Here is a 14,254-nt window from a genome sequence, read left to right on the forward strand (position 1 = left end):
GTACCCTGCATATAAGTTAAATAAGCAGGGTGACAATATACAGCCTTGACGTACTCCTTTTCCTATTTGGAACCAGTCTGTTCCATGTCCAGTTCTAACTGTTGCTTCCTGACCTGCATATAGGTTTCTCAAGAGGCAGGTCAGGTGGTCTGGTATTCCCAACTCTTTCAGAATTTTCTAGTTTATTGTGATCCACACAGTCAAAGGCTTTGGCATAGTCAATAAAGCAGAAAAAGATGTTTTTTCTGGAACTCTCTTGCTTTTTCGATGATCCAGCAAATGTTGGCAATTTGATCTCTGGTTCCTCTGCCTTTTCTAAAACCAGCTGGAACATCTAGAAGTTCATGGTTCACATATTGCTGAAGCCTGGCTTGAAGAATTTTGAGCATTACTTTACTAGCATGTGAGACGAGTGCAATTGTGCGGTAGTTTGAGCATTCTTTGGCATTGCCTTTCTTTGGGATTGGAATGAAAACTTTTCCAGTCCTGTGGCCACTGCTGAGTTTTCCCAATTTGCTGACATATTGAGTGCAGCACTTTCACAGCATCATCTTTCAGGATTTGAAATAGCTCAACTGGAATTCTAGCTCAACTGGAATTCCATCACCTCCACTAGCTTTGTTCACAGTGATACTTCCTAAGGCCCACTTGACTTCACATTCCATGACTTTACCCAACACTTAATCATACTCTTCTTGGGACCAGGGACCTTGGTTGTGATTCTTTGATGTTCTTCCCCACATACCAAAGTAGCATGAAGTATGTATTCCATGAACACTGGTGATGTTCAACGGCTCTAAAACCAAAGTGTAAAGTACTTAATTGTCTCCATCATGAAATCTTCCTTCTTCTTGTACCACCCCACCCCCAATACTCACATGGTGACTGATTCCATGTAGTCTGAGTGAAGCTCAGCTCTAATACCAGAGGGAACCATTTGACCTAGGCCTGACCATCAAAACACCAGCATCCTCTTTACCACAGTGATTGGGTTAGGGGGACCCAATCAGACTGAGTTGGGAATTTTCTGGAAGCTAGTGGAAATTTTTCTCTAACTTGAATATGAAAAGATAATAAGAGTTGGAGCTGAGAATGAAGTTGATTTGGTAAAAGGTAGAGGGAGACTGAGAGAAACTGAGTCCTTGACAATAATATAACATTTCCAGTTATGTGAATCCCAAGAGCCCCTCACTTTTTGAGAGTCAGTGGGGAAGAGTCTGAAGAAGGGGTACCGTTCCTGGTACGTCAGCTCAATGTCATTTGCCGTGATGTCGATCTTGGCAATGGTGACTGTGGAGTGGTTTTGATACTTTCTGCCCAACTCTTCCAACACTGGGAACAACACCATGCACTTCTGGGACCAGGGTGCATCTGGAAAAGAAGGGCCATCACTCAAGCTCACACTCATAAAGACCCTGAAAGCCACACTCCCCCATAGACACCATCACCGTGCTCCACTAATGGTCTGCTGCCGTGTAAATTGCACTCCCTGTCTCTTTTAATAGTATGTTAGGTTATCTTGGGCTTCCCTGATAGCTCAGTTGGTAAAGAAACCACCTGCAATGCAGGAGACCTGGGTTTGATTCCTGGGTCAGGAAGATCTGCTGGAGAAGGGGTAGGCTACCCATTCCAGTATTCTTGGGCTTCTCTCATGGCTCAGCTGGTAAAGAATCCACCTGCAATGTGGGAGACCAGGGTTTGATCCCTGGGTTGGGAAGATCCCCTGGAGAAGGGAATGGCTACCCACTCCAGTATCCTGGCCTGGAGAATTCCATGGACTGTATAGTCCATGGGGTCACAAAGAGTCAGACACAACTGAGCAACTTTCACTTTCAGGTTTCACTTTTAGGTTATCTTACATTTCAGCTATAGTATCTGATCATCACTAAATAAACTAGAAAAAAAATAATAACCTAGTCCTCCTTCTATTCAGACATTAACATGTTGAGACATTTTCTTCTATTCTCTGATTTCCCTTTAACATTTCCTTCCATCCAGCTGAAGAGGAAAACCAAACCAAGAAAAAAATATTTATGTTCTTCCAAATAGTATGTGTATTTGTGTATGTGAGAGAGAGCACAAGAATTTTCTAACAGCAGTCAAGCTTACAGCTCAAGGTCACTTAGTGATTTAAGCAGAGGAAGTGGGATTAGCAGACAGGCTGCTTTGACTTGTGACCATTGTATCATACCCCTTTCAGTCCCATGGAGGAGAGTCCACCTAGGAAGTGAACATGAGGTTGAGCTAAGTACAATTATCGTTGGGAAAGAGACACTGGACTTCCCTCCAGATAGTTCCTTAAGCTCTGTGGATAGTCCAGACACCTGGAACTACGGGGAGAAATCGGGACCAGCTCCAGCATGGAAGGGAAACAACCTTGCCTTGGTCGTTCCATTAAAGATTCTGGCTTTGTCCAGGGAGTGGCTCAAAGTCCCTGGATATTACATTTGGATGCTTATCCCTCCATTTACAGACCGAGTGCCTCTGTGATCATCTACTCTTCTGGCTGTATCCTGGCAGCTTCCCTGGAGATCAACAGGCCCTGGGTTGGAACCCAAGGGGGCCTAATGGCTATAGTCATGAGGCTAATATGACAACCCTGATTCCAAGAAAAATGAGACCGCTCTGGTTTTTTACCAAAACCAAGTGAGCATTCTCAAGACTCCCAGTGTCAAATGAGTAAAGAAAGGCCTCCCCAGCCTCTCACTTAAAAGGATCATGGTTATTCAGCCATGCAGACTATAAACACCTGGCTCCATGCATGAATGTCCATTTCAATGAGAGTTTTAAAGGCCTGCATAATGTAACCCAGTCCTTGTTTCACCCTCTAGGAAATGATGGCAACAGACCTGGATTTGAACTTTTAATCTTGCAGCTTACTTGCTATGTGATCTGGGGTAAAGTAATTCTTTTCTCTGAGGCTAGGTTCCCTGATCTGTATCATGGGCAAATCCACTGTACCTTCCTAAGAGGCTTGGTTAGAGGAGGAATGAGAGTAGGTGTATAAACAGCAAACTCATCAGTGCTCAATAAATATTAACTCCTCCTGTTAAATGAAAGAGGTATCTGAAGTCACTGCATTGCCACCCTTCTCTGTGTCTCGGGGTGAAAAAGAAGGTCCCTTGGCTTTGGCTTTCACATGCAAATCAGAAACAGTGCAGGAAGAGCAACAGTCCCTGGGTGAACACTGGAAATAATCATAACAGGGGAAATAATGGCAATAGTACCTGCCTTTTATCATGCGCTTACAAGATGCCAGACACTGTTCCAGGTCTTTTACATGCATGGCGTGAGTCTTCATTTTGGTTGCACCAACTCAGGTGTGTTAAATATGGGCTATTTGATGTTACTTAACTTATACTGGTACAGCAGTTACCCGTGTAGCCACTGGATTCAGGTTGACTAGGTTCCAATCCCTTACTTACTTAAGGTCACCCACTAGCTGCATAACTTTAGTAAAGTTTCACTTCCCTGGGACTCTGTTTACGAGAAGGCAATGGCACCCCACTCCAGTACTCTTGCCTGGCAAATCCCATGGCTGGAGGAGCCTGGTGGGCTACAGTCCATGGGGTCGCTAAGAGTCGGACACAACTGAATGACTTCACTTTCACTTTTCACTTTCATTCATTGGAGCAGGAAATGGCAACCCACTCCAGTGTTCTTGCCTGGAGAATCCCAGGGACAGGGGAGCCTGGTGAGCTTCCGTCTATGGGGCCACACAGAGTCGGACATGACTGAAGCGACTTAGCAGCTTAGCACCAGCAAGGTGAGAACAATAAAGTAGAGACTGACGGCGCAGGCCTGGTAGATCTAGCATTCAATCAGCATTAGCCATCAGTATTACTGTTGTTACAAATAGCCACAGGCTTCAATTATGTGAAAGGTATTCCACACACTTCAAGGATTTGATCTGGGGGGGGAGTTACTTTGTAGCTGATAGCATCTTGATCCAAACTATGGATGTCTGAAGACCATTCTTGGCATGATGCTTTGATAGGTTTTGGAGATTTTGGTACCCAAGAATTCAGGAACCTACACTTGAAAAAGTAATGTTAGAGCCACCGCCTCCAGCCGCCTCTACAGAGATACTCACAGAACATCACAAACACGTCCCTTTCCTTGTCAAACACGACGACATTGAAGTTCTTCCCAACAAGCTGCTTAACCGGCCCCTGGTCCCAATAATTTGGAATTTCTTCACTGGATAGATGTTTCTAGGAAATACATTTGAGACATTTTAACAGCCTCCAGAAATGGGTAGTTGGGGTCCCCACCACGGCTGGAAACAACAGAAAATTTTCTCTTGTTTTTACAGCAGCCTTGGGAAAGCATTTGAAATGCTAAGAAAGGTCATGAGCTAAATGTGCAACCTGGATTGTCCAGGGCACTGGAGTCAGAGGGCTGAGAAGGCAGCAAAGTCCCAAACCAGGGTGGATTCCAGAATTCCGAATACATGATTCTTAGAGTTCTTAGATGAGAGCGGGTTTCACATCATTAACATCTAAACTAGTCTATGTCCTTTCTCCCAAAAATATAGCTGTCCTCAATTATCCCAAGAATCAAACTGGATCATTTATGTCACCTATAAAATATATATTATACTTTGTTTCCTGCCACCTTTTCCATGCTCATCATTCTTTCCTTGCTTTCTTTAGCCACACTGGTCTATTCACTCAAAGGGCTAGCCTTCTGCCCACTTCCTCATTCCCATGCTCCCTTCTCTATCAGAATTATCTCTAACTCAGATTTGTCTTTCAGCATGATCTCAAAGGAAGATTTCCCTGACTCTCACCCAGACTAGGTCACAGCCCTGCTTTTATAAATTCTCATAATACTTGGTACTTTTCCTGTATCACTTATTTATCATTTATATTTATTTTATGGTTATGTGATTAATGTGCCCCTCTCTCAGCGGATGGAATGTCACAAAGGACTTTTCTTCCCTTAACATTGAGTACCACTGAGTACTGGTACATCATGAGACTTCAGTCAATATTGTAAGCAAATGAAAAAATGAACTCAGTTCTTGCTTGTCTTTGAAGGAGGCAATGAAAAATCTCAGAACATATATTTTTCTTTGCAACCATTGTTTTCTGAATATCTCTTGAATTCACACCTTTCTGTCTGCACTGCTACTACTCTGGCCAGGTAGCTTTCATCTCTCATCTAGGTCACTGTTATAACAGTGTCTTCTCTTTATCTCCTCCTGATCCTCTTCACACCTTTATTCTCCTAAAAGCAGGCTCTACTTTCACCAGGCAAATGTGGCTTCCCATTGCTCTTAGAATACCAAATCCTTAATATGCTTACAAGTCCTTGCTGTGTGGTCTTTGCCCAACTCACCAGCCTTGGCACCTACAATAGCTTCCCTCATCTCTACCCCCACCTCTGGAAAGGACCTGAAGATTCTTTGTGAGGGAGCATAAAAAGAATGGGGACTGGATGTGAGGGATGGGAAATGGAGAAAATGATGGAGAATTAGCAATGGGCCAGATCAGACTCATGACATCTTATAGGTCAGATGAAAGATACTCCTCTTTGTTCTAAGAACACAAGAGTATGTGCTGGTCCTTGAGAGGAAGACAAACACCTCCTGAGATATAGCCAGCATGAGAAAGAGAGGACAGGCAGAGCTCCAAGCAGATCTGCAGATGTGGTGATAGGAAATGAGGGGCCCCTGTCTTAAACCTTTGATTTTCTTAGTGATATATTAGAATACTCAGCTCAGACTGAAAGCAAGAATGAGGTTGAGGAGAAATAGACTCCAAGATTAAGAGAATGAACACATTAAGTGAAATTTCTATAAATATCAGAACATTTCTAAGAGCCCACAGGAGGTTTGATTTCTGACTCCATGAAGCCAGCCTGTCTCAGAGTGATGTTCTTTTTCTCCAGGATTGGCCTGGAATCAATAGGAAAGTTAAATGGGTTCAACTGGAGTTGTTATTTTGCCTGAGAAATGCTATGGGATGTAGAGGAGGTAGAAGGTGGAAGGGATGGAGGATTTAAGGGAATCATCATCAGAGCAATGGACATGGAATCCAAGTTAACAAAGGAGGGCACTAAAGGGATTATGAAATGAGATCAGGAGACTGGAGCCACGAAAACGGTAAGGGGTTGTAGCCATGTGGCTACTAGAGAAGGCAACTGAAGGGACAGGAAGGGTGAAATCAGGCTTTCAGAGGGGCTGCCATTTCTAGAGTATGGAAATAAGAGCAGGTGGCTGAGAGGGCATGGATACACCATTGCTGGAGAAGAGATGAGGGTTTTGGATATTGACATCTCTATAAATGAGGACAGAATAGGGGTGGAGGGCATGTCTGCATCCTCAGATAGTGAAAGGGAAGTGATCAGGACAGCCATGGGAGGAAGGAGCTGGTGGTCTAAAGTCCAAAGGCATGGAATCTAAAGAATTTGGAGTTTTTAAAAGCAGAAGAAGGAGAAATGGTTTAGAAGTGGCATGGAGGACACCAGCCTTATCAATTGGTGTGTGATAATGCTGTACATAAAAGAAAAATCAGCTTTCATTTGAGAAGGCTGCAGAGGAAGCAGTGTCTGTTGGGGGATGGACAGAAGTAGAGGGAGTGCTCCAAAATAAGGTGATCATACATTCCTGTTTGCCTGGAGTGTCCCAGTTTATTCCTGCCATTTAGAATACTTCCAAAGAATGCTCCCATTACTCTCAAAAGTATCTGCATTTGGAAAAATAAATAATATGATCACCTAACTCAGGAGGAAGTAACTCAGAAGGGTGGTTGAGGATATAGCAAGAGCTAAATAAAAAGCAGGTGGTTATTTAATGGGGCAACATAGTGTTTGTAGCCCTCTTTTTGAAGCCTCTCCTCCTTAGTCCCTAAAGTCTTTGAGGTTAAGTCCTGATTGCTCCATATATGCCACCCCATCTTCTCCCCCAGGCAAGCATCTACCCTGTGCCCAAGTAAATCTTTCACTTTAGAGTCTGAAAGAAGAATAAGAACCTACTTTGACAGGATGCCAGGCTGGGAGTGCTCATTTCAGTTGGAGATTCCTATAGAGAAAATGTCTTAATTTTAAGAATAACGAATTAATGGTGGAATTATAAGGTCAGGTCATAACAAAAGTTGAATAGATTTGAGATAGGGATATGCAGGTATTTTATCACTAGAACCGTAAGACTGACCTTTCCATTCAGATGACCAAAGCCAGCAGAAAGACAGAAAAAGAATTATTTTGAGGACCTCCCTGGTGGCACAGTGGATAAGAATCTGCCTGCCAGTGCAGGGGACGTGGGTTCGATCCCTGGTCAAGGAAGATTCCACATGCTTCAGGGCAACTAAGGTTATGCACCACAACTACTGAATCCAAGCTTGCCTAGAACCTGTGTTGGGAAATAAGAGGAGCCAACGCAATGAGAAGCCCGAGCATCACAACGAAGAGTAGCCACCTCTCACTGCAACTAGAGAAAGCCTAAGTGAAGCAATGAAGACCCAGCACAGCCAAAAGAGATTTTGAGGTTCTGAATAATCATTATCCAAGGATGGGCTTACCTTAGCCTTTCTATTCAGGAAGCTCTGGCCGAAGTTCTGGAGGTTTTCGTAGGTTATTTCCTCGAAAGGCATTTTGTACCTTGCATCGGAGCTTAAGTTTAGGATTTGGATACATGGGACATCGACCTCTGTGATCTGGAAGTATTTGAAGACACGTCTATTTCTGGGCACATCTGTATCCACAAGGATGAAAAGGATCTGCCAAATCAAATGAAACCCATGTCTGTCTGGACTGGAGGTATGGAGAGGGTGAGGGAGAGAAACTGTGGGAAGCTATGGGAGGGTGCTTGTAGTGGTAGTAGTTTGAGTTGCTCAGTCGTGTCTGACTCTTTGTAACCCCATGGACTGTAATCAGGTTCCTCTGTCCATGGAATTCTCCAGGCAAGAATACTGGAGTGGATAGCCATTCCCTTCTCTGGAGGATCTTCCTGACCCAGAGATTGAATCCGAGTCCCCTGCACTGCAGGCAGATTCTTGACTGTCTGAGCCACCAAGGAAGCCCGGCAAGGCACTTAATGAAATGTAAATAGCAGCGTCTATGGAGCATCTCTGTAAAGGCTCCTTTTCATCAGATGCAGTCCTGAACTCCACTGCATAGACAGGCATTAGCTGTCATCCTGGTTTCATCATCCTTGTGCAAGACAGCATTCATACAACTGCAGGAAATCGGGAGATCCTGAGCTTTCATCTCAATTCCTTGGGCAAAACAGTAATGTCCCCTCTATGTGCTACAGTTTTCTTATCTGTAAAGTGATCATTATAATAGTATCCACATTACAGGGTTGCTGTGAGAATGAAAAGGCTGCATATAAAATGCTTAGTTCAGTGACTGGGAGGTAGAAAATTGCTCAGTACATGTCAACTCATTATTATTCTAAATTATTCTTCCATCTAGGAAACTCATAACTCATTCAACCATGCATTCTACACCTATTTGTGGAGTGGCTACTAGGAATTTTACTAAGTACTGGGAATACAAGGTAGACAAAATTCATGCCTTCAAGGAGCTCACGTTCTACTGGAGAAGACAGGCAAGAAATGAGTAAAGAAATTAATCAATTAGATAGCAATGAGTGAGTGCCAACTGGATAATGAGACTGGGGCACTGTGAGAGAGTGACTGCACAGATAGGGTGACATAGGGGCTCAACATTTTGTAAGAAGGTCAGGAAGCATATCTGAGGAGGTGACATTTAAGCTTGGACTTGAGTGATGAGTAACTAGTCAGGGGAGCACTTATTTAAGCAGTGAAAACTGTTACTGACAAGGCCTGGGTGGAGGGACGGGGAATGCTTATAGTGTTCTAGAACAGAGAGGCAGCCCAGAGTGGCTACAGCACCATGAGGGAGAGAATCATGGGAGATGGTGAGAGATAAGGTCAGATCTACAGTGAGGAGCTGAGGATTGATATGAAAGAGATGAGAAGTTGCTGAGGATAATAAGCCAGAGTGTGACATGGTGATAATTTTAAAAGGCAATTCTGGTTGTAGATAAGAAGAAAGTGTGGAAGAAGGAGACCATTTAGAGGCTCTTGAAGACCCTGGATTTGGACACTCTCAGGTCATTCATGATTCAAAATATTAAGAGTCCTACTGTGTGTCAGTCTTCCAGGTGCTGGGGAGAGAGTGAAAAACAAAGTAGACATGTTAAAACCATGTATATTTTCAATAAACATTTGTTAGAGGAGAACAAGATAAGGGACATGACCTGTTGGAATAATATTTATACAACTGTATAACTTTGCCTCGAAAATGGAGCAAAATCAATCAATGACATTCAACAAGCTTGCTAAATGGGATGAAGGCAATCCACAACCTCAATCTTTTGATATATGCCAAAATAAATTTCATCTAGATTAAAGAGATAAATTTAAAAATTAATCTAGAAGAATTATGGCTAAGCAATTATGCTTCCTTGGTGGCTCAGTGGTAAAGAATCCGCCTGATGATTCAGGAGATGTGCATTTGATCCCTGGGTCAGGAAGATTCCCCTGGAGAAGAAAATGGCCACCTACTCTAGTATTCTTGCTGGGAGAGCTCATGGACAGAAAAGACTGGAGGGCTACAGTCCATGGGGTCAAAAAAGAGTCAGACATGACTTAGCAACTTGTTGTTCAGTAGCTCAATCATGTACAACTCTTTGCCACCTCATGGACTGCAGCATGCCAGACTTCTCTGTCCTTCACCATCACCTGGAGTTTGCTTAAACTCATATCCATTTAGTCAGTCACACCATTCAACCATTTCATCCTCTGTCATTGCCTTTTCCTGCTGCCTTCAATCATTCCCAGCATCAGGGTCTTTTCAATGAATATATAAATCAGCTCTTTGCATCATGTGGCCAGAGTATTGGAGCTTCAGTTTCAGCATCAGTCCTTCCAATGAATATTTAGGGTTGAGTTCATTTAGGATTGACTGGTTTGATCTCCTTGCCGTTCAAGGGACTCTCAAGAGTCTTCTCCAACACCACAGTTCAAAAGTATCAATTCTTCGGTGCTCAGCCTTTTTTATTGTCCAGCTCTCATATCCATACATGATTACAGGAAAAACCATAGCTCTGGACCTTTGTCAGCAAAGTGATGTCTCTGCTTTTTAATACACTGTCTAGGTTTGTCATTGCTTTACTTCAAGGAGCAAGCGTCTTTTAGTTTCATGGCTGCAGTCACTATCCACAGTGATTTTGGAGCCCAGAAAATAAAGTCTGTCACTGTTTCCATTGTTTCCCCAACTATCTGCCATGATGGGATCGGATGCCATGATCTTAGTTTTCTGAATGTTGAGTTGTAAGCTAGCTTTTCCACTCTCCTCTTTCAACCTTCATCAAGAGGCTTTTTAATTCCTCTTCACTTTCTTCCATAAGGGTGGTATCATCTGCATATCTGAGGTTATTGATATTTCTCCTGGCAATCTTGAATCCAGCTTGTGCTTTATCCAGCCTGGCATTTCTCATGATGTACTCTCTCTGCATGTAAGTTAAATAAGCAGGGTGACAATATACAGCCTTGACACACCCCTTTCCCGATTTTGAACTGGTCAGTTGTTCCATGTACAGTTCTAACTGTTGCTCCTTGACCTACATACAAGTATCTCAGGAGGTAGGTCAGGTGGTCTGGTATTCCCATCTCTTTAAGAATTTTCCAGTTTGTTGAGATCTACACATAGCATAATTAGCATAATTAAGCAGGAATAGATGTTTTTCTGGAACTCTCTTGCTTTTTCTATGATCCAGAGGATGTTGACAGCTTGATCTCTGGTATGTCTGCCTTTTCTAAATCCATTTTGAACATCTGGAAGTTCTCAGTTCACATATTGTTGAAATCTACCTTGAAGGATTTTGAGCATTACTTTACTAGTATGTGAAATGAGTGCCATTATGCAACAGTTTGAACATTCTTTGGTATTGTCCTTCTTTGGGATTGGAATGAAAACTGACATTTTCCAGTCCTGTGGCCGCTGCTGAGTTTTCCAAATTTGCTGGCACGTTGAGTGTAGCACTTTCACAGTATCATCTTTTAGGATTTGAAATAGCTCAACTGGAATTCCATCACCTCCTCTAGCTTTGTTCACAGTGATGTTTCCTAAGGCCCACTTGACTTCACACTCCAGCATGTCTGTCTTTAAGTGAGTGATCACACCATCATGGTTATCTGGATCATTAAGATCTTTTTTGCATAGATCTTGTATATCTTGCCACCTCTTCTTACTGTCATCTGCTTCTGTTAGGTCCATACCATTTCTGTCCTTTATTGTGTCTTTCTTTGCATGAAATGTTCCTTTGGTATCTATATTCTTGAAGAGATCTCTAGTCTTTCCCATTCTATTGTTTTCCTCTTTTTTTTTTTTTTTTGCATTGTTCACTTAAGAAAGCTTTCTTCTCTCTCCTTGCTATTCTCTGAAACTCTGCATTCAGATGGGTATATTTTATTTTTCTGCTTTGTCTTTCACTTCTCTTAGTGACTAAGCAACAACAAATTGACCATGATAACAAAAAAAGCGGGAAAGCAATCAGATTGTAATCAATTTAATTACATCAAAAATCTAGGTTAAAATTGAATAAACCAGGAACGTATTGCTTCCCAGGTTGTGCTAGGGAACCCACCTGCCAATGCAGGAGACATAAGACAGGCAGTTTGGATCCGCGGGCTGGAAATATTCCCTGGAGAAGGAACTGGAAAACCACTCCAGTATTCTTGCCTGGGAAATCCCATGGACAGAGGAGCCTGGAGGGCTGCAGTCCATGGGGTCACAATGAGTAGGACACAACTGAACACACACACACACAGGAATGCATTTACAACAGATGTTTTTGTAATTAAAACAACTTTCCTGGAGAATAATGAGGTGGGATGTAGCCTGGTCTTTAAATATATTGGTGCATAGTGGCTTTATTATGTGTTCATTTGAGTCTTCAAAGTTTTAAATTGTTTTGTTTAAATTTCAGAATAATTTTCTTACCTTACTTCTTATAAAAATAAAGAGAAAAAGGAAGTAAATAGCCTCCATAATCCAGACGGTGGTAACTACATAAATATGGATATAATACTTAGGAAACACTGATGTGTTTCTAATGACAATAATAAAAGTAAGCACTGTTTATTGTACATTTGCTCATTGCTTTACATAAAGCACTTCTAATTCTTGCTCTAATTATCCATTTTTCACTGAAAGCGACTGAGACTGAGAGATTATACTTATCTAAGGTAAAATCACTTGTTAAGAGGAAGAGAATTTGCACCGAAGCCTGTTGATGCTGAATCCTAGAACCCCAGCAACTTCTGTCTGTACTGCTACACATCTTCAGGCTTTTCACAGTCCCTGACCTCAGGTCTTGCCTTCCCCTCTCCTCCAGGCCAAATTCTAGCCACAGTGCAGTCACCCACTCTTAGCAGAGCCTGTTCCATCAAAAAAGCAGCCAAAACAATCATGTTACCATAGTAGACTTCTCAAAAAGATGAGGGAAGAAAAAGCAAAGCTTTGGTGAGAAAGAAAGAGACACTGGGCAGGAAGAAGACTGCAAGTCAGGAGAGTGGTATGCAAATGAATATGCCAATTCTTCTTAGATTCATTTACAATCAGTAAAGCAGATGGATGGCATCAGGGCCTACAGGACTTTGATTTCTATCCAAAGAACCCTAAAAAGCAGTGTCAACTTCCACAAACCTTGTTTTGGAATATCTTCGATGCCAACTTATAATGCTGCATTATTACACGAAATGACTCAGAGCTTTTGGAGACAAAGAGCAACATGTGATTCAGGATGTTCAATTCGTAAATCAGATCCCTATTCTGAAATTAAAAAGAAAACAAGTCATTCTGTGCACACAGCTACCACAGCTACCCTCCTCCTGAGACCCTTTGCTCACTGACCTCAGTGTTGTATTCAATAACAAGATCTGTGAGTTGTTCTTTTATAAGTTTATTGAGGATTTGTTTGTTGACATTGTCATTAATAAGCTCCTGGCGGTTCACAATTCTTCCCTTGGACAAAAGAAGAAAAACATTAGAGGGCAGTAGCATCCATGATATAACCACTTAATAAATGTAAATAGCACGATTTTCCCCTTGGATAAAAGGGAAACACCATGTTAACAGGTGTAACATATAATCTAGATACTTAATAAATATAGACATCTGAGCAGACTAACCTGAGGGTGGAATATAGATATGGGGAAGCCATGAAAATCTCCGGTCTACAGAGCAGGGAGTATAGTTGACTGACAGCCCCATCTGCCTTGCTCTGAAATCTCATCAATGTATTTGTGCTAATGCTGAGCAGTTTTTCACACACTGCTCCTAACCAATGAATTTTTCAAGGATACTAAGGCAAGCCCATTTCTGGGAGATGCAGGACTTTTCTTATGGAGGACTTTGATGAACTTTCTTAGGACTACAACCAAAGACTTCCATTTCACCTTCCTTCCTTCCAAGGGTCAGATCTGCATCATGGTCTGATAAGTTTCCCCAGCCCCCTCTCTGTTTTCCTTCACAGGCATTTCCCCTAATTTTTGCATGACTAATCCTGCGTGATGACTGCTTCTCAGAAGGACCTGGATTAACACAGGAAATTACATAAATTCTCTGTAGCACAGGATCAAAGTCCGTGGGGGGAGGAGAAAAAAAGTAGCTATCTCCTTATTTCTCTCTACTCCATCTCCTTCTCTATATCTATACCAATTCCAACCTCTAGTCCAAACATATTCCCTGGGCTCCTACAATAGTTTCCTAATAGTCTTTCAACTTATCCCCCTGCTTCCCTTCAATTTGCCCCCTAAACTTTAGCCAGAGTGATGCTGTTAAAATACGACTCTTTCTTAAGCATAAGCCTTATTGTCCTCTTGATAAAGCCTACACTCTTTGTCTGGTCATAATAATAGTTAAATAGTACTAATCAAACTCATGGAGAGCTCAAGTTGTACCAGCCACAGTTCTAAACATGTTGCATATATTAACTCATTTAATCCTCATAACATCTCATTGAACCATATATTATTATTTTGCCCATTTTACAACTGAGAAAATTGAGGCACAGAGGAGTAAAACGTCTTGCCCAGGGTTGCTAAACTAAGCTAAGCTAAGCTAAGCTAAGACATGGAGCCAAAATTCCAGCTCAGGCAATCTGACTCTAGTGCCCATGTTCTTAACCATTAACATAGACCAAATCTCTCCTAAATGCAATACCAAGTTTGCTGTTTTTTTTTTTTTCTTTTGAATTCTGGATCTCAAGTTTAAT

At 42.1% G+C, this 14,254-nt stretch overlaps 1 protein-coding gene across 1 annotated transcript in view; it reads right to left on the reverse strand.

The window, feature by feature from the left end:
* PDILT (protein disulfide isomerase like, testis expressed) overlaps positions 1 to 14,254 on the reverse strand; it is a 46,253-nt gene that overhangs the window by 3,107 nt on the left and 28,892 nt on the right. Inside the window, exons 5-9 of the mRNA XM_040257463.1 lie at positions 12,892 to 13,002; positions 12,685 to 12,810; positions 7,527 to 7,724; positions 4,094 to 4,214; positions 1,193 to 1,371 (exon numbers count right to left, since the gene is read on the reverse strand). Coding sequence (XP_040113397.1) covers positions 1,193 to 1,371; positions 4,094 to 4,214; positions 7,527 to 7,724; positions 12,685 to 12,810; positions 12,892 to 13,002 — 735 coding nt within the window. The remainder of the gene's footprint in view (positions 1 to 1,192; positions 1,372 to 4,093; positions 4,215 to 7,526; positions 7,725 to 12,684; positions 12,811 to 12,891; positions 13,003 to 14,254) is intronic.

Source organism: Oryx dammah, unplaced genomic scaffold, assembly GCF_014754425.2.
Source record: "Oryx dammah isolate SB20612 unplaced genomic scaffold, SCBI_Odam_1.1 HiC_scaffold_2, whole genome shotgun sequence".
NCBI classification, from domain to species: domain Eukaryota; kingdom Metazoa; phylum Chordata; class Mammalia; order Artiodactyla; family Bovidae; genus Oryx; species Oryx dammah.